This window comes from Equus quagga, chromosome 14 (assembly GCF_021613505.1).
Source record: "Equus quagga isolate Etosha38 chromosome 14, UCLA_HA_Equagga_1.0, whole genome shotgun sequence".
NCBI lineage: Eukaryota > Metazoa > Chordata > Mammalia > Perissodactyla > Equidae > Equus > Equus quagga.
The window spans coordinates 92624378-92645357 of NC_060280.1; the positions used below are offsets into that span (position 1 = coordinate 92624378).

Sequence of the window (20980 nt, forward strand, 5' to 3'; positions counted from 1 at the left end):
GACCAAGAGAGGAGCGGGGTGCTAAGTGGACGTGGCCAGTTGGAGGAGGGCGGGTGACGTTATACGGGGTGGGGCCCACCGGACCGGACGAGCGGAGTTCCCAAGGGGGCGTGGTCTACGGGGAAGGAGATGTCATCCAAAGGGGGCGTGGTTAGCGCAATGACAGGTTCTAAGGGGGCGGGGCGAGAACGAGGGGGCGGGGCGAGAACCTGGGAGGTTACCATTGGAGGCGGGTTCCGAAGGGGGCGTGGTCTGCTGGGGGTGTGGTTTTTAGGGGTGGGGCCAGGTGCTTGGGCTCGGTTGCCGCCAGGCGCTGCCGGTGACGGCCGGACCTGGCTGGGGCGGGGAGGGTGGGGCCCGGAGCCGCACAGCCTCAGGCTTGGGCTCGGCCCCAACTTCTTGGGAGCTCCGCGGGTCCCGGCCCAGGTGAGTGAGGGGCCCCGGGCGGATCCAGCACCAGGGAATTATTGGGGTGGGGAGTCCTCTCTTTTCCAGGTGGGACCACCTGCTCCCAGGGAAGATGTGGGTGTTTGTCCACGCGCGTCCGCGAACGCGGAAGAGGTCGCCAAGTGCTGGATTGGGGTCGCGTGTCCGTGCACCTGGGCGTGCCTGGGCGTGCGCCTTTCAGCGTGTTTCCTGGGCAACACAGAAAGCCGCCCTGCTTCCACTTTTGCCTGAGTGGTTTTGATAAACCACGAGCCAGATCGTGCCCCTCCCTCACTTAAAACCCTTCCTTCCACGGCCCCAATTTCATCCCACTGAGATGAAAATTCAGGGTCCACCAGTTCCTGCACGGTCGCACCCCTGCCGGCCTCCCTGACTTCACTGCCCTCTCTACCTGGCTCCTTACTCGCCGCGTTCCAGCCACATCGGCCTCCTGGATGATGTAAAATGTAAAAAGCAAGCTCTATCTCACCTCCAGGCCTTTACACACGCTGTACCCCCTACCTGGACTGCTCTTTCTTCAAGTCTTTGCATAACTGTCTCCTTCCCTTTATGGAGGTCTCAGAGCCAATGTCACCTGGTGGCACAGACTTTCCTGACTACTATTTAAAGTAGCCTGTCGCCTCCAGCCTTCCTTATCACAGTTTCAAGACGCTATCGTCTTCATTCATTGTGTGCTTGTTTGTGGGTGTGTTGCCCACCAGACGGCGCAGGGCTGGGCGTTGGTCGCATCCATCACTGTATCTCCAGAGTCTAGAGCAGGGCTTTTGCTCAATGTCAAGTCTGAGTCTCTGTGTCCATGTGTCCATGTGCAGGTGGCTGCCCCCTGCACCTGTGTGCACATGTTTATGGTCTGTAGGGCCTGAATACTCCTCTCCCTCCTCTCCCTGTGCTTGCCCCTGCCCCACCCCTGCTCCTGATTCGGCCCTGTTCCTCTCTCTCCTGCCCAAGTATCCAGAAATTATTCCAAAGGACACAGGGCAGGAAAATGACTTAGTTGGCCTGTGGCTGACCTGTGCCCACCCTGGACTGCCTCCGGACTAGCCAGAGCCTTGTCAGTGACCTACCTCCACACCCACTCAGGGGGACATGAGACAGAGGCACCTGGAATGGGGGGACTCTTAAGATGAAGGCCTGTCCCGGCCCAGCTGACAAACAGGAAGGACACAGGCTTCCAGGAGACACACCTGGCATTCAGGTATGTGGTGCCTGGAGCCAGCTCCCGGCCCAGCTCTCCACCCCTAAAGCCACCTAGCGTGGCTTTCAGGTCCTTTCAGGCCCTCAGCCTGGGCTGACTCAGGATGTAAGAATCCTGGTGCTGTTTCTCTGCAGACTTCTCCAGGCTGACATGGCCTCCGGGGGTGGGGGCAGTGAGGCGCAGACCCCTGCTTCTCTCCCATCCAAGGCGAACTTTCTCCAACAACCACCTGAGCCACACAGGGTGTCAGGCCTGTGACAGGATCCAGGGAGCCCCAAAGTGTCTGAGACCTATTTGATCATAATAATAACAAAATTAGTGGCTCCAAAATATAAGAACCTGTAAACACAAAATTGCTGTTTGCTGACATTTCTACAAAAATGTGACCTTTTAACGTCCTTAAAAGTGGGTTTCCACTGGAAAGCCAGGTATGGGTTAGATTTTCTTACATCCTAAGAATCCTTGAGTGTGCACATGGATTGCTAAGAAGCTGTGGACATTGGTCATTAAATTCCACCCTGCCTAGAATGTTCTTTCACCTGGCTCGCTCCCTCAAAATGCTTCCAGTTGTCGCTGAATGACACCTCCCCGGGCCACTCTATGGAAAATTGTAACTCCACTCCTTGAAACTTCATATCCCGTCCTTTTTCCTTTCTCCACTTAGCTCTCTCTGATCTGCTCCTTCATTCACTTATTTATTCTCTTAACCATCCTCTCAGCCCCTAGCCGGCAGCCCCCCCAAGGGCAGGGGGTTTGGTCTGTTTTGTTCACTGCTCGATTTCTAGTGCCTAATATAGTGCCTGGCACACAGTGGGTGCCCATAAATATTGGTTTGAGGAAATTAATTAAATTTCTACAAAACGTAACATTATGTCATCTGCATAAAAATGGCATTACTGTACATTTGAAAGCAATGCATAGGTCTTCTCCTTTTGCAAGAATTCCAGTGAAGGCGTGACTGTTTCCACGAAATTGTAGCCAGTTCTAAATGAAAGTTACTCATAGCCCAATTTTATATGTATATATTTATATATATTCTGGCATATATATATATAATCAGGCATATATATATAGTCAGGCATATATATATAAAGTCAGGCATATATATATAAAATCTGGCATATATATATAAAACTGGCATATATATATATAAAATCTGGCATATATATATAATCTGTCATATATATATATAAAATCTGACATATATATATAAATAAAACCTAGCATATGTATGTAAAATCTGACTATGAATAACTTGTTTCATTTAGAATATAATGTATATTTTTATAATATAATAAATAATATATTTATAAATATATAATATACAGATTTATATAATATATATATGCACATACATATACATATACAGAGAGAGAGAGTTGCATTTTAAGGGTTGATATGATGTAGGCTGCTGTCTCCAAAACCAAGAGGAACGTGGAAGGGCCAACCCAGCCCCTTGGGAAGTGGGAACAATGATTGCCATTTTACAGATGCAGAAGACTGAGGCCTGTTGACAGTCCAGAGCTCAGCCCCTGCACCCTCTGCACCCAAGAGCTCCATGCAGGTGCCACAGGATGGAGAGGACATTGCCAGCCAACCCTGGTACCATGGCCCCCTGTCCCGCCAGGTACGGCTGCCTCCTGCAGGGCCTCGGCACCCTCTGATGGGGAGCCTCTCCCACCCTTGACTTACTGGGGGCTCTTGGGTCCCAGATGCGGGACTTAGGATCAAGGTTTGTTGGAAGGGCAGGCTGGGGGACTGGAGACTGTCTTGAAGCTTGGTTAGCATGGCACGTCACTCTTTATATTTAAATGATCACTTCCTTTGGGATGATGTCGAAGAGAGTGAAGGAGATTGAAGAGGGGTCTAATGCCCCCTCAAACCACACCCCTCAAACCACACCTTGGCTCTGCTTGTCACTCTCTCTGGGTCCCAGGCACCTGTGGCCACCAGGGCCCCATCTCCCTCTCAACCCGTGGCTCCCCACCCTCATCTGCAACTCAGGTGTCACCCTCAGGAGTCCCAGGACCCTGGGCATCCAATTAAATCATGAAAGGCAGCGTGGCTTAGTGGTCAGAATCCCGCGCCCTCGCTCCAGACATCCTGGGTTCAAATCCCAGCCCTACAACTTATATCCGGTGTGACCTAGGGCAAGGTATTTGGCCTCTCTGGGGCTCAGTTTCCCATCTGTAAAATGGGGATAATAGTACCTCCCTCTTAACCTTGGTAAAGGACTAAATGAGTTCATATGTTTTACACCTAAAGCAGTGCCTGGCATAGAATAGGGCTCCACATGTGTCCACGGCGTCTATTGTTCAGTCCCCAGCCCCCATCACCAGCTGTGCTTTGACTCTCTCTGGTGTCATGGTCCTCAGCCCACGTTTTAACACCAGCCACCACGGCTGGCATAAGACCGCTTGAATATATTTATAAAGGAGGATTTATAGGCCACAATCTATTTGGAAGGATCCAGCCAATGGCTTTTCTTGAAGCCGTATTATTTGCATAGCCAGCCCAGTGCATTTACTCAGGTTGCAAGATGCATCTGTCAGTGTCGGCTCTCTGCTGTAACAAACATTCCCAAGATGTCAATCAATCAGTCAGGGCCTAAGCACTTTCCATCTCGTGGCTCTGCCATCCCCCAGGTTTTGGGGACATTAGCTGACAGGGAACAGAACCTGGAGGATTGTGTGGGAGGGTTTTATGAGCCAGGTCTGGACATTCTCCACAGCACTTCTGCCCCCATCCCATTGGCCAGGTCTTGTCACATGATGACTAACTGCAAGGAAGCCTGGGAAATGTAGTCCAGAGTTGTGCCCATGCAAAAAGGGGAAATGATTTGGTGCAAAACTACCCAGTCTCTGGGGTGGCTTTTCTTGAGTTGGGGGGTGCAGGTAGGGAGTTACCATTAATTGATGGTCTGGGCTCATGCCTAAGCCCCCTACCCCCTGTCCTCCATCCCCAGAAGGCTGAAGCCCTCCTTCAGCAAGATGGTGACTTCTTGGTTCGTGCCTCTGGGTCCCGTGGGGGCCACCCTGTGATCTCCTGCCGCTGGCGGGGCTCGGCCCTACACTTTGAAGTGCTCCGTGTGGCCCTGCGTCCCCGGCCAGGCCGGCCCACGACCCTCTTTCAGCTGGAGGATGAACGTTTCCCAAGCCTGCCAGCCCTGGTTCGCAGCTATGTGACCGGCCAGCGCCCACTGTCCCAGGCCACAGGGGCTGTGGCCTCCAGGCTGGTGGCACGGCAAAGGCCTATTCGACATAGCCTTAGCGAGGACACCCTCCTAGACAGCCCAGCTCAGATAGAGCCACTCAGGTACCCTCGAGCTCCCTCCATCCCGAAGACACCCAACACCCCCGGGGTTTCTCCACCTGGGAACTATTGTCATTTGGAGTTGGGTCATTCTTGGTTGTGGGAGGCTATCCTGTGCATTGCCTGATGTTGAGCAGCATCTCTGGTCTCCATCCACTAGATGTCAGCAGAATCCTCCCCACCCCACCCTCCAGTGGTGACAACCAAAACATGTCTGCTGACACTGCCAAGTGTCCCTTGGGGATAGAGCACCCTGGTTGGGATCCACTGGACCTGAGTGACTGGAGGTAGGGGTTTCTAGGCATCAGTGGGAGCCGTCATGCTCAGGGTAAGACGACACATCTTCCCCGTCTCTGCCCCCAGGGCTCGGAAGAGGAGTGACAGTCAGCCAGCAGGCTTGGAGCATATGGGACAGTCAAGAGAAGGCCTCTCCGGACCAGGTGAGGGTCCACCAGGACAGCACGTGGCTCAGAGATTCCTCTGCCACTCGCTACCTGAGCTATGTTGGGCAGGTGACGTAACCTCTTGGAAAATGGGGACAATAATGATCCTAAAGTTGTCATGGTGATTTAAAAACATACAGGAACATTGCAGGTGCTTAAAAACATGGGTTACAATTATTCCAAGAAGCCTTATGCGTTCTGACCGTGCTGACCTCTCTAACAACTCCTGCCACCTTCCCTCCTCACTCCAGTCACAACGTCTTCTTTTCAGTGGCTGGAACTTTCCAAATTTGTTCCTGCCTCAGGGCCTTTGCACTTGCTGTTCTGGCCATTGGAAAGCAAATTCCCCTAATCTTTGCCTGACTGACTCCTTCTCATCTAAGTGAGTTCCTCAGAGCAGCTGACCCTGACCATCCTACCTAAAGGAGGACTCCCCTCCACATGTGCCCCACCTCCTCTGCCCACCCCTACTCAACATGAGCCCTCACTGCATGCCAGCCACTGTCCTAAAAGCTGAGACACATCAATGAACAAGAAAGACAAAGATCCCTGCTCCAGTGAAGCCAACATCCTATTAGAGGAAGATGGATCCCATATGAACAACACAAATAAGTCAATTATGTATGTTAGGGGGTAAAAATTAAAAGCAGAACAGAGTAAAGGAGATTGAGAGCATAGGAATGGGAGTGAGTATGAGAATTTTAAGTGCCAGTCAAAAAGGGCCCCATGGAGAAAGGTTTGAAGGAGGTGAGGGAAGGAATGATGTGGACAACTGGGGGTCAGATGTGGCCCAGGCAGAAGGAACAGCCAGTGCCAAGGTCCTGGGGCCAGATCAAGAGTTTGAACTGTTCCTTCAACCAAAAGGAGGTGAGTGTGGCTGAAATAGTGAGACTGAGGGGGAAGTCAGAGAGAGCCGAGGCTCAGATTGCGAGGGCTTTTGGCTACTGTGAAGACTTTGGCCCTTACGCAGAGTGAGTTGGGAACCATGGGAAGCTTTTAAGCCCCGTTAACACAGTCTATTTAAAGGCGTGGTAAATATAGTCTCCCAAAAGTCTGGGTGCAGTTTTAACTTCTAATAACCTCAGAAGTAAACAGGCCACAAACTTAACAGAAGACATCATTTGAAAGTCTGATAAGTTCATTTCTTTGATGTTCACGTAGTTTTTGTGAATTTTGAATAACGTGTTTTTATCTTAATTTTGTACAGTCGATGCTCACCATCTTCAATCAGAGGGGCAAAAACAAAAACTTCAAATTTAAAATATAGTATTCAGAATTCGCAAAACTACACAAGTGTCAGAAAAAGTTCATTTTCAAATCATCAATACGTGTGTTGCATTTATACTGGTGAAGTTGTTAAAATTCAAAGCCACACCAAGATAGGTTGGGATACCCCACTTTTGGCTGAATGAGTGGATGAACCAGGTGGGTGGTAGGCCATGAAGCCCCCGCTCCACCCAGTTATCTTCTCTGTGTACCCCCTTCACCTCTTCTTTTCTTTCTTTCTTTCTTTTTTTTTTTTTTGGTGAGGAGGATTGGCCCTGAGCTAACATCTATGCCAATCTTCCTCCATTTTGTATGTGGGATACCACCACAGCATGGCTTGATGAGCAGTATGTAGGTCCGTGCCCAGGATCCAAACCCATGAACCCCCTGCCACTGAATGAAGCGGAGCACACAAACTTAACCACTACGCCACTGGGCTGGCCCCTCACCCCTCTCTTGTATGACCCTTAGGAGCCTCTGCTGTGCCCCTATCTGCCCTGCCTCGGACGGGTAGTGACCCTGTATTGCTGACGACCCCAGCTCCCCTGGGATCCATTGCTGACAGCCTCAGGGCCTCCGATGGGCAGCTTCACACCAAGGCCCCAAACAAGCCACCTCGAACACCGTCCCTTATGCTGCCTGATGCCTCTGGACGCCCCCCCACATACTGTGAGCTGGTGCCTCGAGTGCCCAGTGCCCAGAGAACACCCGCTGGCCACAGCTGCCCAGAGCCAGAGGCCCCGTGGTGGGAGGCTGAGGAGGAGGAGGAGGAGGACGAAGAGAACAGATGTTTTTCAAGACCACAGGCCGAGGTCTCCTTCTGCCCCCCTGACAACCCCTTCTGCATGCTGGGCCCCCAGAATCGGCCCCTGGAACCCGAAGTCCTGCGTACTCTTCGGGGCCTGTTCCTGGAGCATCATCCTGGGAGCACCGCCCTCCACCTGCTACTGGTGGACTGCCAGGTGGGTCCCTCCTCCCCAGGCAGGGGCTGAAGCCAGGGCACCGGCCAACTGCACCCCACACCCATATATTCACAGCTCACTTGACCTTCCCGCCCCGCCCCCCACCCGCCCCTAGGCCACAGGGCTCCTGGGAGTGACCAAGGCTCAGCGGGACGCCATGGGGGTCGCCTCCGGCCTGGAGCTGCTCACACTTCCCCATGGGCGCCGCTTGAGGTTGGAACTGCTGGAGAGGTGAGCCAGCCACCTGGAACCTCCAAGGGTCTCCAAATCTCCCCCTATTCACAGCCCCCCAGGGAGGAGGGGAACGAGCAATTCCACGTCCTGGCCCCCCTCACCCCCGCATTACAAACCTCCCTACTGCCCCCAGACCCTTGCCTCCGCCTCTACAGGCACGAGGCCCTGGCGCTGGCCGGGGCGCTGGCGGTGCTGGGCTGCGCGGGGCCGCTGGAGGAGCGCGCGGCCGCCCTGAGGGGCCTGGTGGAGCTGGCACTGGCACTGCGGCCAGGGGCGGCGGGGGACCTGCCCGGACTGGCCGCGGTCATGAGTGCCTTGCTCATGCCCCAGGTGCGTGGGGAGCAGGGAAGGGGTGAGAGCCCGAGCGCAGGTGACGGGGAAGAGTGGAGAGGAGGCAAGCTCGGGTCTCTTGCCCCAGGTGTCCCGGCTGGAACGCACGTGGCGCCAGCTCCGAAGGAGCCACACCGAGGCTGCGCTGGCCTTCGAGCAGGAGCTGAAGCCGCTGATGCGGGCGCTGGATGAGGGCGCCGGTAAGTGGCATCGTTTGGAGCCCCACACCTGCTCTAACCAGAATCCGAATCCAATCCGAGGCTCCGCCCCCTGCCCTTGGCCCCGCCCTCACTTTGTCCTAGGCTCCGCCCCTGCCCTTGGCCCGCCCCTTGATTCAGGTCCAGCTCTGTGCGAGGCTCAAGTCTGCGTATTTGTTCCCAAACCTCTCCCTTGCTTCCACTCTAGGCTCTGCCGTGGTCCTATGTTCTGCCAACTGTTTCCGTCCTAGGCTCGCTCCTTTCACCATAGGCTCCTCCCTCTTCGCCCAGGCTCCGCCCTCTGCACTAGACTCCGTCCTGCGCCCCCTCCCTAGGCCCCGCCCTCACTCTGTCCTCGGCTCCGCCCCTGCCCTAGGCCACGCCCTTGGCCCGGTTCTGCGCTGCGCTGGGCTCAAGCCTCGGAGTCTGCCCCAAGCCCCGCCCGTCGCTTCTGTCCTAGGCTCCGCCTCGGCCCCATATCCCCACACTCTTCACCCTGGGCCCCGCCCCGTGCCCTCCGCCCAACCCGGTCCCTTCCCCCCCACGCAGGACCCTGTGACCCGGGCGAGGTGGCGCTGCCGCACGTGGCACCCGCGGTGCGCCTGCTGGAGGGCGAGGAACTCCCGGGGCCGCTCGACGAGAGCTGCGAGCGCCTGCTGCGCACCCTGCACGGGGCGCGTCAGATGGCCCGGGACGCGCCCAGGTTCCGCAAGGCGGCGGCCGGGCGCCTGCGAGGTGAGCGCCCCCTCCGCGCCCGCTGCCAGAGGCTTCTGACTTTAGGAGCACCCCGCATGCTCTAACAGGGTCCCCAAACCCACTAGGCCGGGGACTAGAGCCTCCAGCCACGCCTCCCAGAGTCCCACCCAAACTGGGACAGCCCCGTCCCCAGGGAGTCTCACCCCAAGCACGCGCTGCAACTAGCAGTGTTGACAGGAACAGTGCCCCGCACCCCAAAGGGTGCGGCCCCGTCCCCAGAGCCACGACCCCACCTGGGGACGGGGTCCCACTCCCACTCGCCCATCTGGGATGGCCCTGCCCCCCGAGGCTCTCCATCCCCCCAAGAATGCCCAGCTCCCTCCAAAATGAGTCCTTCAACGTCGTACGAGAACAGCGCCCCCGCTGCGCTCAGAGCCACTCCTCCCTCCTGTTCTGGGGCGGCGCGGCCTCCAGGATCCCCGGGCCTGGGTCATTCCCGCCTTCGCTGGCGATCTTAGCGCTCTTCTCCCTTCACCGTGGCTCACCCTCCCCTCAGGTTTGTCGCGCAGGACGGTCCAGACCCAAAACCCCGCCCCTGGGGCGGCTCCATTTCCGGGCGCAGACACTAAGGTGGCCGCCCCCCACCCCCAAGCATCTCGCCCCTGGAACAGACCACCCCCATGCACCCTGGGAGAGCCCACCTCTCCTGAGCCCCTCAGCCACCCCCACCCCCTCAGAGACTCAGGCACCCCCTCCCCCAATCCCCGCCCAGTCGTCCAGAGTACTTGGAGCTGAATACATCTTGGCCCCTGGTGGGTCAAAGTCCCCAGGGGAGAAGGCAGGTGCGGGGAGGGGTGAGGCAGGCGCCAGGGCCCCGCCCCCAGCCCGCCTGGCCCCGCCTCCAGGATTCCGTCCAGACCCGGAGCTGAGAGAGGCCCTAACCACTGGCTTCGTGCGGAGGCTGCTCTGGGGGAGCCGGGGCGCGGGGGCGCCGCGGGCCGCCCGTCTGGAGAAGTTCCAGCGCGTCCTCAGCGTCCTGTCGCAGCGCCTGGAGCCCGACGGCTGAAAGCACAAATCACCTTCTTCACACTGGGACACCCAGGCTTCTGGGGACCCTGACTGGAGACCAAGGAAGTCGCCGCAGGTTGCTCCTACAGCCTAAAGGGGTGGGGCCCCGCAAATGCCTCACAGAAGGGAGGGAGGCCAGGTTTGCAAGGACTCATCCTGTCCCCCCAAAATGGACACGAATCTTGGGGTGGGGGCAGCCACCAGCACACTGAAGTCCCAGGTGCCTGGAGGTTCCAGATACCCTTTCCCGCTCCCCACCCCCCTACACACATATCCCACGGTGGTGAACCTATGGCTTTTAATGGTAAGAGAACTTGCAGATCTGTAAGAGGCCAGCGTTCAGCTGTCTTTGAAATGCTGTGTGACTTCCAGCAGATCACTTGACCTCTCTGTGCCTCACCTTCCACATGAAAGTAAGACTGAGTACTTTCTAGGCGTTCTGGTGGGGATTAAAGCTCAACACTGAAATGAGTTCCTGGGTGGAGAATGCCTGGCATACAATGGGTGCTCAATAAACCATATCTGTTCTCAGTAGGCTGCAATGACTGCCAAAGGGATGATGTTTGGCACCGTTCTCCCCATACCGAGTGACTAACAACACTAGCTCCCAGGAAGGAGCAGGGTTTGTCCGAGGTGTGCCCACGTTCCCCTCCCTTCCTCATTCCCTGTGTGGCCCGTCAGTCAGGCAGGTGGCATTTGACTATCCAGCCCCAGTGTCTAAATCTAATAAGGCACAGACTGCAAGCGCTTTACATAATTTTTTTTTTTATATATAAAACGAAAATGGCCCTAGCCGAGCGGCAGGAAGAAAAGACTTGAAACACGAGTATGTACATCGATCGTGGAAGGCACAGTGGATCCATCTGGGGTGAGGAGTGGGCTGGGGGGCAGCAGGTTACACAGGTCTCAGCCGAAGCCACCGGGGGCGGAAATAAAGTGCGTAGGTCCTGGGGCCCCCCGTGGCCCAGAAGCAGCAGCCAACAATCCCAGTCTTCCCGCCTCAGGCAGGGTTCAGTTGAGCGTGACACGGAGGTAGGAGGTGGGCACATAGCCCTCGCCTCCCTGTTTCCGCCTGACCCGGGTCCAGCCGTCGCCTTTGTCCTCTTCCATGAGACTGAGCTCTTCACCCTCGGCCATGGAGATGGTGCCCTCGCTGGACCCTGGCGTGGGGGTGGCAGTGGGCTCGGGTGTGCTTTGGGAAAATTAAAACAAAACCTAGGCAGACCCCCCCCTCCCCCCGCTGTGCAAAGCCACTGACGTGCCACCCAGGCCGTGCTCACCTTCAAAGTGGTAGATGGCCACACAGTGGCCTATGGGGGATGCGGGCTCCTCCTCAAAATCCTCATCGAACTCCGTGTAGATGGGGGCGTCCTGACCCTCCTCGGAGGGAGGCTCTTCAGAGCTGGTTGGGGAGAACAGATCAGGTGAGGACAGGCCTCCCGGGGCCCGGGGCCAGGTCCACCCGGGCCTCCCTGCTCACCTCTCCTTGTTGTCCTGGGAGCCGTTGTTGTTGCTGCCGCTGTCTGGTGGGGCGCTGGCTGGGGGGTCTGGAGGCCGGGCGTGCCGGCCCAGGCTGTCCCCCCGGTTGCTCAGGACCCGGCTCTCAGCTTCAGCTAGCCAAGCCTGAGAAGAGGGGACCCACACGGTCAGTTCCAGGGCAGGGCTGCGGGGTCAGCCCACTCTGGGCCCGGAGACTTCCTGAGATCACCCATGCACACCCAAGGCTGTGATGAGAAACAGCTGGAGTCCCCCCCCCCCCCGACAACACCACCCTGTCCCCACCCCACTCCCCCAGGCAGTGACTCAGCCAGGCCCACGGGCCCCCGCCCCTCCCCAGGGTCTTCCCTGACCTCATACTTCTGCACTTCCAACTTCAGCCTTTCGATGTTGTTCAGGGTTTCCGTGATTCGGGGCTCCAAGCTGGCGGGGTCCCCCATCTGGGGCGTCTTCTCATATACATCCTTCATTTTCTTCAGGGCTTCCCTGGGGCGAGACGGACAGACAGACAAGAACCGTGCCATGGGATTGAACAAGCACAAAATACGGGCTTTGCTTCAGGGAGCAAATAGCAAGATAGGACAGTGGTTAAAACTCAAAGGCTGGTGCTTCGGTGCATGGGTTCGAATCCCACTTGAGGCACTTCCTAGTTGTATGAGTTTGGGTTAAGTTACTGAAACCCTGTCTCAATATGCTAATCTTGAAAATGGGGTTGATACATGTATCTCATGTGAGTGGTTGTGAAGATAAGAACGGTGCACATATTGAGTGCCTACTGCATACCAGGTACTGTGCTGGGCATCAGAGTATGGCACTAAACAAGACAGTCAGGGTCCTCCCTCTGCTCACCCTATCTCAGGAAAACTTGGGAACTCCACGGAATCCACGTGAAGGGTTAGGCACAATGCCCGGCATACAGTAAGGGCTCTATAAATGCTAGATGTTATTATTATCATGTCTGGATATACAGGCAGGCAGTAACGGTTTACAAGCATAGACCTTTGCAATATGTCAAACCTGGGATCAGCTTCTTTGCAGTCTTAACAGCAGATGCCTGTCACAGATGAGGAAACTGAGGCACACAGAGGCAAAACAGCTGGAAATTCGAGGCCAGTCTGTCTTGACTCCAGCGCACACAGCCTTAACCCCTGCACCATAAACACGCAGCAACTACAGAGTTCTGAATGGAACTTTACACCAAGAAAAGCCGTTTGGGACAGGAGGTTCTGTGCAGATGGCAAAATATAATTTGGCCGCCTGTCCTTAAGTGGCAAACGTCATTCCTATTATGTAAGAGCACTGGGAAAGGATCTTCTTGCTTGGAAAGAGTGAGTAAAGATCCTCTTTTTTTTTATTCTGGCAGATTTTTTATTGTTAAGATTTTAAGAGTTTGAGTTATTAAATGAATAACCATATGCTTTGTTTTTTCCTTTAGCCTATTAATGTGGTGCATGAGACAGATAGATTTTTTGATATTGAACCATCTTTGCATTACAGGGATAACACCCAACGGCTCATGATATATTTTTTTTAAGTCTTTTTTTTTAATTATTATTTTTTATCGTGGTAAAATATACACAGCATAAAACTTCCCATCTAGACCATTTTTAGGTGTACAGTCCTGTGGCATTGAGTACATTCACGTTGTTGTACGACCATGACCACCATGTGGTATATTATTTTTAACGCACCATTGGATTCTCTTGGCTACGATTTTGCACCTAAGATCATAAGTGAAGTCATGTGAGCCCGTAATTTTATTTTCTTGAATTCTTGCTAACTGGTTTTGGAATTGAGATTCTGCCAGCCTCCTAAATGAGCTGGCGGCTTTTACTCTTTTTCTGTTCGCTGGAATGACTTGTCTAAGATGGGAAGTAACTGTTTCTTATTTGTGCGGTAGGAATCACCTGTAAAACCATAGGGGCCTGGGGTTTTTTGGGGAGGAGATTTTTGAGTAGCATTTCCACGTAATTCATTTGTTATTTGACTTTGTTCCTCGCCTGCCCACCCCCTCACCTTACCTCTGGTCGATCTCCTTCTGTAGTTCACGATTCCGTCCTTCCAGCTGCTGCTGAAGCCGCTTTCTCTGTTGCTCTGGGGGCAAGTGGCTGAAATCCTCAGTCACCACTGTCTGCAAGGTGGGAAGAGGACTGAGTTTGAGATTAAGGAATCTGACCGTCCAGGCTCTACGGCACTCCTAAGACACACCAAGTCCACCGTCCTCCCCACCCAAGGTTCTTGGGGGGCAAAGCCATGCACGTAGCAAAGCAGGTCCTGGTTGGGCAACAGGAGGAGGGGGCCCAGCCAGCGGCAGGAAGCGAGCCCAGGGTCCCGCCACCCGGCCGCTGGGCGGGCTGGGGCCGCCCCCTCCTCCTCCCCCGGAGGCCTCACTTACCCCACGGCTGCCTCGAAGGCTGCGGAAGGATGCTAGCCGCGGTTTGACCGACTTACTGATCTCGCTCAGTATGGCCAAGGGGTCGAGGCCGGAGCGGGGGGACGGGGGTCCATTAGGCATTGCCGAGGGCAGGGGGCCCCCCAGGGGGGAGAGGGGTGGGGGACGCGGCTACCGGCGGGGGCCGGGGAGAGGATGGATCAGGAGGAGTGGGAGGATGGAGAGAATAAGGAGGGACGGACGGACGGACGGACGCGATACAGAAAAAAGGAAAAAACAAAATGGAGAAAAGAAAAAAAACGGTAAGAAAACCACAACTCAACATACACATCACACACAGAAAATGCATGCAAAGAGCAACACAAAAATCTAGGAGGTGGTGGGGAGGGCATTAGACTGTGAGCCAGAAGGCCAGACCCCTCCCTCTCTCCAATATGTCCCAGGTCCCATGCATTTCACCTCCAGTACCTAGAATGGGACCTCGGGGTGCAGAGAGGACCAAGTTTCTGTCCCCCCTCCCCAGCTTTCCGGGCTCACAGTCTAGAAGTGGGGGGGGGGGGGGGCGGGGAGGAGACACATGCAAGAATCAAGGTTTCAGGCAGGTATGGAGCCACAGAGGTCAAGGGCAAGCTGAGAAAGGGGTCAAAGGCATCTGAAATATCAGATGGGTTACAGGTGGGGTTTAAGCAGGGGCGTGCGTGTAGAAATTAAAGGAGTGGATACTATGAAGTTGAAGTGTATGTCAAGAAGGACCAGAAGTATAAAATACAGTAAAAGGTATAAATGTGGGGGAGCGTCGAAGGTATAAACCAGGGGTGTCCAGGTATGTGCTTGACGTTGAAAGCCAAAAAAACCCAGAAGAAACAGCCTGAGGGTCAGGGGCCCAGGGACCCATCGGCGAGATGGAGAGAGACTCAGGGGGTGTCAGCATCCCGCGCCCTCATCCAGCCCTGAATTCCATCAGCAGGTCTTCTCCCAGCATCCTGAGAAGCAGCAGACACCACAGGGCCCCCTCCCAACCCCTCCGCCTCGGGGGACTCCCAGGCCGATCACCCGGCCGCCCTCCTTCCCTCCAGCCCGGGCCAGCAGCCAAGAGGAAAATTCCTGCCCGGGACTCGGCGTTCCGCTGGCTACGGCTGACTCAGTGGGGGCCCCCGCTGTCCCTACTCACACCCAGCCTCCCCCACCCCAAGGGCCCCGGCCCCCACCTTGTTCTTCTTGCTGAAGGGCCAGCGTTTGGCACGACTGCGGCCCGGGCCCCGGAGCTCGGGCCGTCCATCTGAGGGGGTGCCCAGGCTGCTGTCCGAGGGCGCGCGGTTCATGGGCTGGCTGAAGTCTTCGAATTCCACGTCGCCAGGGCGGGCGAAGCCTGACTTGTGCAGCTCGATCAGGACCTGGGAGTCCTGGGGGTGGGGAGGGGGCAGTGGCAGGACAGTGAGGGGCAAGACAGGCATCTAGCGCTGGGGGATCCTCCTTCTGCCCACCCCGCAGTCACTGGCCCACGACGGGCGACCCACGTGCTTGGCATCCACAGCATCCGCAGCCACCTTCATGCCCTCCAAACACTTGGCGATGATGGGTACCACCTGCAGCTCAGCATCTGACAGGAGCCCGTAGCCAGCCCCCAGGTGGGTGGCCCGGCGCTCGTCCATGTCTTGCAGCTTCTGCAGGGACAGGGGCAGAAGTGCTCAGGGAGGGGGTGGTGGCAGAATGAGTCACTCCACAAACATCAGGGAGATCCACACTGGCCCTAGCCCCAAGCCCAGCCTGGTGGGGAAAACTCAGAATCCAGCATAGAGACTTCCAGCCCCATGTAGTGAGAGGAGAGGCAGGGGGCCAGGGTGACTTCAGGGGAGACTTTGAGGACCGCCCCCCCTTGCCTAGGGAGTCAGGAACGGCTTCTCAAAGGAGGTGACAATGCAGCTAGGGCTTTGAAGAAAAAGCAAATCCAGCACAGTTACTGCCAGTCCCATGGCTAAAACAGAAGAGGGGAAATTCAAGACCTTTCAGAAGGGTCGTGAGTGCTGGGGCTTAGAAGGATCAATAGGAGTTTGAAAGGGAAAGACATCTCAGCAGAGAGAACAGCTTGAGTAAAGGTACCGCTCACTGTTACTATTTGTTTCTAATTCCCTTTCAATCGAGAGATTAGCTGGGGTTTTAACAAATGTGTAGCAGTTGGCGAACGCTGGGGGTTTTTCAGGAAGGTGGGGCTGGGGGCTCGGAGCACTCACATCAAATATCTGGGGCATCTGGGAAAAGTAGAAGTGGGCCTGGTCGCGGTTGAAGCGCTGTAGTTGGGCTGCGTACTCATTTTTGCTTTCTTCTGCCATGTGGCTCCGAAGGTGGGCTTGTTGCTTGGCCTGAGGAATATTGGGGCGAGGGTTGCTGCCTGGTGCTGGCCCCATCCCATCCTGACCCCCAAGCCTGTCCCAGATCCCACAAGCACCTTCTCCACATCGGCCTTGGTGGCATTGATATCCTGGTCTAGCCGCTCGGCCGTCTGGGCTGCCTTCTCGGCTTCCCGGCAGTCTCGCTCAAATTTACGCTTACTCTGTGTTGGGGACAGAACCAGAATGAAGGGGCCACCGTCCCCAAGGTAGGGAGGGGTGGGAAACCAAGGTTTCAGGGGATGGTAGGAAGTCACCAAGCAAATAGGAAGCAATGGGCATGCTAGAAACCCAGAGACAAAGGGGGCAGCTCCATGCACCAGGGGCCAGAGCCATCCTCCAGGGCCCAAAAACTCACATTCTCCAGCTGTTTGAAGCCACTTTCCAGCTGCTGTTGGGCCCGGCGGCCCTCCTGGAAGTGCTTTGGAAAGAGAAACCGTAAGGCTCACCTGGGTCGTGGAGGTGCCCTCGGGAAGTCCCCGCGAGGGGATCACTCACCATCTTTCTCTCCTGTTTCATCTCCTGCGAGTACTTGGCCAGCTCGAGACACACGCGGACGCTGAGGTTCTCGGCCACCAGCTCCCGCTGGCCGGCGAAGTCATTTACCTCCTGTAAAATCTGCACGAAGGACTGATGCTGGCTGAACCTGGGGAGGGGTGGGACAGACATTCATCCCGGAAGCAATGATCAATTCCGGTCCATGTCCCTGACCCCCAACCCCGGAGCAGGACACATTTCGGTACTCAGAATTTTTCAGGTATTAGAAAGGGAATATGACACTTATACCATCTTTTATGCATGACCCCAGTGGTCGGGCAACATCCTGCCATCAAATGCCCTAAGTATTTTTACAGTGAGAGGCATTAATATTCATACTAAGCGGGATAAAGATGAAGACCATAATTAACGTACTTAACGTCAAGTCTTAACATCAAGGTCAGAGGGTGCCTCCGAACAAGTTACTGGAGAAACTTTTGCTTTCTAGAGCTTTTAGGATTCTGGAACCCGGGCTCCAGAATCAAGTGAAATGCTCCAACACACTGACTATGGATTGGGCACGCTTTTAACACATTATCTCAGTTTCTCTTCCCAGGAGCCCTATAAGGGCATCACCCTCATGCCCATTTTCCAGATGAGGAAAACAGAGGCACAAAACTCACTTGCCCAGAGTCTTTCATTTAGTAACTGCTGGGGCCTCCCCCATTTATTAGGCCAAGAAAACAAAGGCAGAGAATTTGAGTCCATGGCGCAAAGCAGTTCCCCTATAAAAGTAGTGGATTTAGGATTCCAAGCCGGGTAACCTGCATCCTGTAACCAGGCTCTTATCTCCAGGTAGGAATTGAGGTGAGAGGTCTGGGTTCTCCTTGGGAGGCTCAGCTGAGGGAGAGAAAGCAGGACCAACACCCCCCGCGAATCTAGCCTTGCACCCCCTCTCCATCCTTACTTGGACTCAGGATCATCTTTAACAGGTCTCTTGGGCAGATATTTTTTCACCAGGTTCCTAAGCGGAGAGAGAGACAGGAAGGCTGAGCCCCCAGCGCTCCAAAGGCTGCCCCCAGCCCCAGGGCGCGCGTCCACCCTAGGGTCCCACCTGAGCTGCTTCGCGTAAGCCTGTTCCACCTCGGTCCGCTCTTTCACGAACTTCGCGTATCTGTCCAACAGGTCCAGCCCCCACTGCGTGTGCCGCTCCAGCACCTCAAACTGATCCTGGCGGGGGCGGGGGCGGGGGGCGGGGGGGGGACGGGGAGAGGCGGAGTTCAAGACCTGGGGATCCCGGAGCCTGGAGGCTCCGAGCTCCGAGAAGGTGTGGCTTCCCGGCCCCGCCCCGGCGCGGCGCGGGGGGAGGCAGGAAACCGGCGGGAACCCCCTCCCCTTCCCGGGAAGGGCCAGGGAACAGGGGCGGGGCCCCAGCCGGACTACAGGGTCCCCGTCTCCGGATGGCCAAGAGGGGTGTGGAATGGGGCAGGGCCACTCCCCCTGCCCTAGCTCTTCTAATCCCCCCCAGATTCCGGAAAATCCGGCCGGCCCGGCGTGAGTCAGGGCCAGAGGCGCAGGGCTCTCTGCAGCTCGGGGGGCCCCAGAATGGCCAGGCGGCAGGCACCAGGTTCCCTGGGTCGCCATGCTTCGCCGGATCCCCCGATGGGTGACTCAGTTTCCCCCACTGACTCCAGTGCACCTCCAAAAGAAATCCCAGAGTTGAAGGAGGGGGGAATCTAGTCACCTCGCTGCACCCAGGAACCCCAGGCCATCGCCCTCACAAGGAGGAGGGGTCAGAGGTCCCGGCTGGGATGGGGGAAATTCCTGGGGCTTCCTGAGCTGAGGTTAGAGGCGGCCTGGGGGCGGCCCCTCCCTGTGCCTGGGGCGGGCAGGCAGAGGGGACTGAGGCCAAGCTTTGCAGCCCCCTCCTCTCCTAGAGGGTCCCAAGCCCCTAGGAGTTGACTAGAGGCGACAGGAAGGGAGGTCAGGACTTCTAGGTCCCACGTGGGGTCGAAAGTGGCCAGAGGGTCCCCTCCCCCCCACCAGCCGGACAGGCGGACGGCGGGCAGGGACCCAGGGGCCGTAAGATAAGCCGCTGGCCCAGCCAGGGCGCTCAAAATAGGTGACCTCGCCCGGCCGCCCCGGCCTGGTCCCAGGACTTCTTCTGGGCCCTCCTTACTCTGCACGCCGTGCCTCAGTTTCCCTACGCCGCTCCTGCAAGGTCGCCCTTCGCCCCTGGGCGTCCTGCAACGCCCTGGGACACTCCGAGAGAGGGCGGAGTGCGGGGACTCCAGGGGTCGGTGGAGAAGAGAAGGCGCGGAGCCCCCGCTAAAGTACTGCAGGGGCGAAGTTGGGGAGTCTGGACCCCAGGAAGGGGGCAGCTTGGAGCCGGGCCGATCGGACTCACCCACAGCTCGGTGCCCCAGTCCATGCTGCTCCCGCCGATGCCGCCGCCGCGCCCGGTCCCCGCCGCCCGCCGCCACCCGCCGGGAGACTCAGCCCAGGGCGGCGCTCCGGGCCCCGCCCCGCGATGGCCCCGCCTACCCCCCGTTAGGCCACGCCCACGCAGGCTCAGCCACGCCCCGACCCGCGTGGAGCCCCGCACAGCGCCCTAAAGGCGGGGCCCAAGGAGGCGGGGGCCAACGGACGCTCCGCCCCCTTTTAAAGGAAAGCTGCCACGGGACCGACCCCTTAAAGGACCCCCACCCATTTTCCAAATCCCCGGGACACCTCCTACCCTCCCCACCCCTACCCCGCCCCGAATTGTTTTTCCTTCCCTCTTTCCCTTCAACCATTCCTTAAAGGGCCAAGACACTAAAACTCCAACCCAACAAGTCCTTCCCCCACCCCGGCGCAGGGAGAACCTGAGGTCACCCGGCTCTTGCGGGCCGGCCCGGCTCCAGACGTCTAGGCTCGTCCCATTAATGGTCTGGTCCCTCCGGCCACAGGGCGGATGGAAGGACTTCGATCCTGCCCAGGACGCACCTCTGCCAAGGCTGGGTCCATTAGCGCCCCCACCGCATCCTGCCTCTCCGCACCAACCCCCCCTCCCCGCCCCCGAAAATCTCCGCCGGGAAACTGAGGACGGGCCGTCCTTGGGGCGCCGGGCCCAGGCCTTTCCCTGGCTCCCGTACACCTTGCACTTGCACCTGCCCATTTTCCAGTCCCATCCATTAAGGCCCAATGGGGTTTTATTGTCTGTGCAGACCCTGAGATGCCGATTCCGCACCTCCCCCCCATATACTCGGGCCCTGGGGCTTGGGAGTCTGTCTTGTCTCTCTCATAAAAGTCTATTCACAACTTGTTAATCCCTTTGAGGCCCTGGGATGAAAGGGCAGGGATCCCAGCAGCTCCACCCTCACCCTCTGCCGCCTTTGGTACTTTCTCTGTGGCTACAGAGGTGACAGACGCCCTGCTGGGGCTGGGGGCTCCCAGGGACGAGTTAGGCTCAGAGCCTCCAGGCTCCCAGTACATAGACTGGGGAGCCCAGGAGAAAAGCTCCCTGGAGCCCACACTGGGACAGATGGCTCCGCGGGGACCTGGCCCCACCTGCTGGTGGCTTCTGAGCTAGAAAACCTCAAGTGCAAATGGGCTGTGCTCCAGAGGCTGGCGATCAGATGGAGTCAGGGGCTCAGCCAGGTCGGGGATTAGGATCTCAACCCTGGTCTCAAAGTCTAACTGGAATTCGGATTCATCCCTGGGCGGCACCACGCTTGGAATGGGGTCTCAGAACGGGGTCAGAGGCTTAGCAGAGCGCTCAGCAATCCAGTTGGGGTCTAGGAGTCGGGGCTCAGTCCAGGTCGGGGGCTCAAACAGAGACTGAGGCTCAGTCTAGATCGAGGGGCAGAAGGAGGTGGGGGAGACTGGGTTTCAGGCTGAGGTCGGGGCGGAGTTGCTGGGAGGTTGCTCAGCCCGGGGTCAGGGTTCAGCCCATAGTCTAGTCCAGCCTGGGATCCGTGGGTGGGCCTCCAGTTGCCTCACTCCGGGATAGGAAGCTCTGCCTAAGACTGGGGACTCAGTCTGAGGTCATAGGTCATCCCATGGTCAAGAGTTAGCCTGGGGCCAGGTTTAGGCCTC

At 56.9% G+C, this 20980-nt stretch overlaps 2 protein-coding genes across 8 annotated transcripts; one reads left to right on the plus strand and one right to left on the minus strand.

Moving 5' to 3' along the window:
* The first annotated feature begins 295 nt into the window (after nucleotides 1–295).
* Nucleotides 296–10684, plus strand: SH2D3A (SH2 domain containing 3A). 6 transcript variants are annotated; one of them, XM_046685852.1, is made up of 10 exons: nucleotides 296–426; nucleotides 3133–3269; nucleotides 4608–4957; nucleotides 5318–5394; nucleotides 7135–7625; nucleotides 7741–7856; nucleotides 8015–8189; nucleotides 8278–8389; nucleotides 8936–9121; nucleotides 9988–10684. In XM_046685852.1, the coding sequence occupies exons 2-10, from the start codon at nucleotides 3201–3203 to the stop codon at nucleotides 10146–10148; spliced, it is 1737 nt and encodes a 578-aa protein (XP_046541808.1). In that variant the 5' UTR covers nucleotides 296–426; nucleotides 3133–3200; the 3' UTR covers nucleotides 10149–10684. The 6 variants fall into 6 exon arrangements, with proteins under 6 accessions (XP_046541808.1, XP_046541807.1, XP_046541805.1 ...); XM_046685851.1 differs by lacking the exon at nucleotides 9988–10684 and adding an exon at nucleotides 9639–9979 and having other exon boundaries at nucleotides 4611–4957; XM_046685849.1 differs by lacking the exon at nucleotides 9988–10684 and adding an exon at nucleotides 9639–9977.
* Nucleotides 10685–10898: 214 nt separating this feature from the next.
* On the minus strand, nucleotides 10899–19436 carry TRIP10 (thyroid hormone receptor interactor 10). 2 transcript variants are annotated; one of them, XM_046685856.1, is made up of 15 exons: nucleotides 19311–19436; nucleotides 18018–18133; nucleotides 17871–17927; nucleotides 16925–17072; nucleotides 16785–16847; nucleotides 16486–16590; nucleotides 16271–16399; nucleotides 15557–15703; nucleotides 15248–15442; nucleotides 14043–14210; nucleotides 13669–13778; nucleotides 12001–12133; nucleotides 11631–11773; nucleotides 11431–11552; nucleotides 10899–11310 (listed from the first exon to the last, which is right to left on the minus strand). In XM_046685856.1, exons 1-15 carry the CDS (start codon nucleotides 19332–19334, stop codon nucleotides 11162–11164), a joined length of 1809 nt encoding a protein of 602 aa, XP_046541812.1. In that variant the 5' UTR covers nucleotides 19335–19436; the 3' UTR covers nucleotides 10899–11161. The 2 variants fall into 2 exon arrangements, with proteins under 2 accessions (XP_046541812.1, XP_046541813.1); XM_046685857.1 differs by lacking the exon at nucleotides 14043–14210.
* Nucleotides 19437–20980: the final 1544 nt, after the last annotated feature.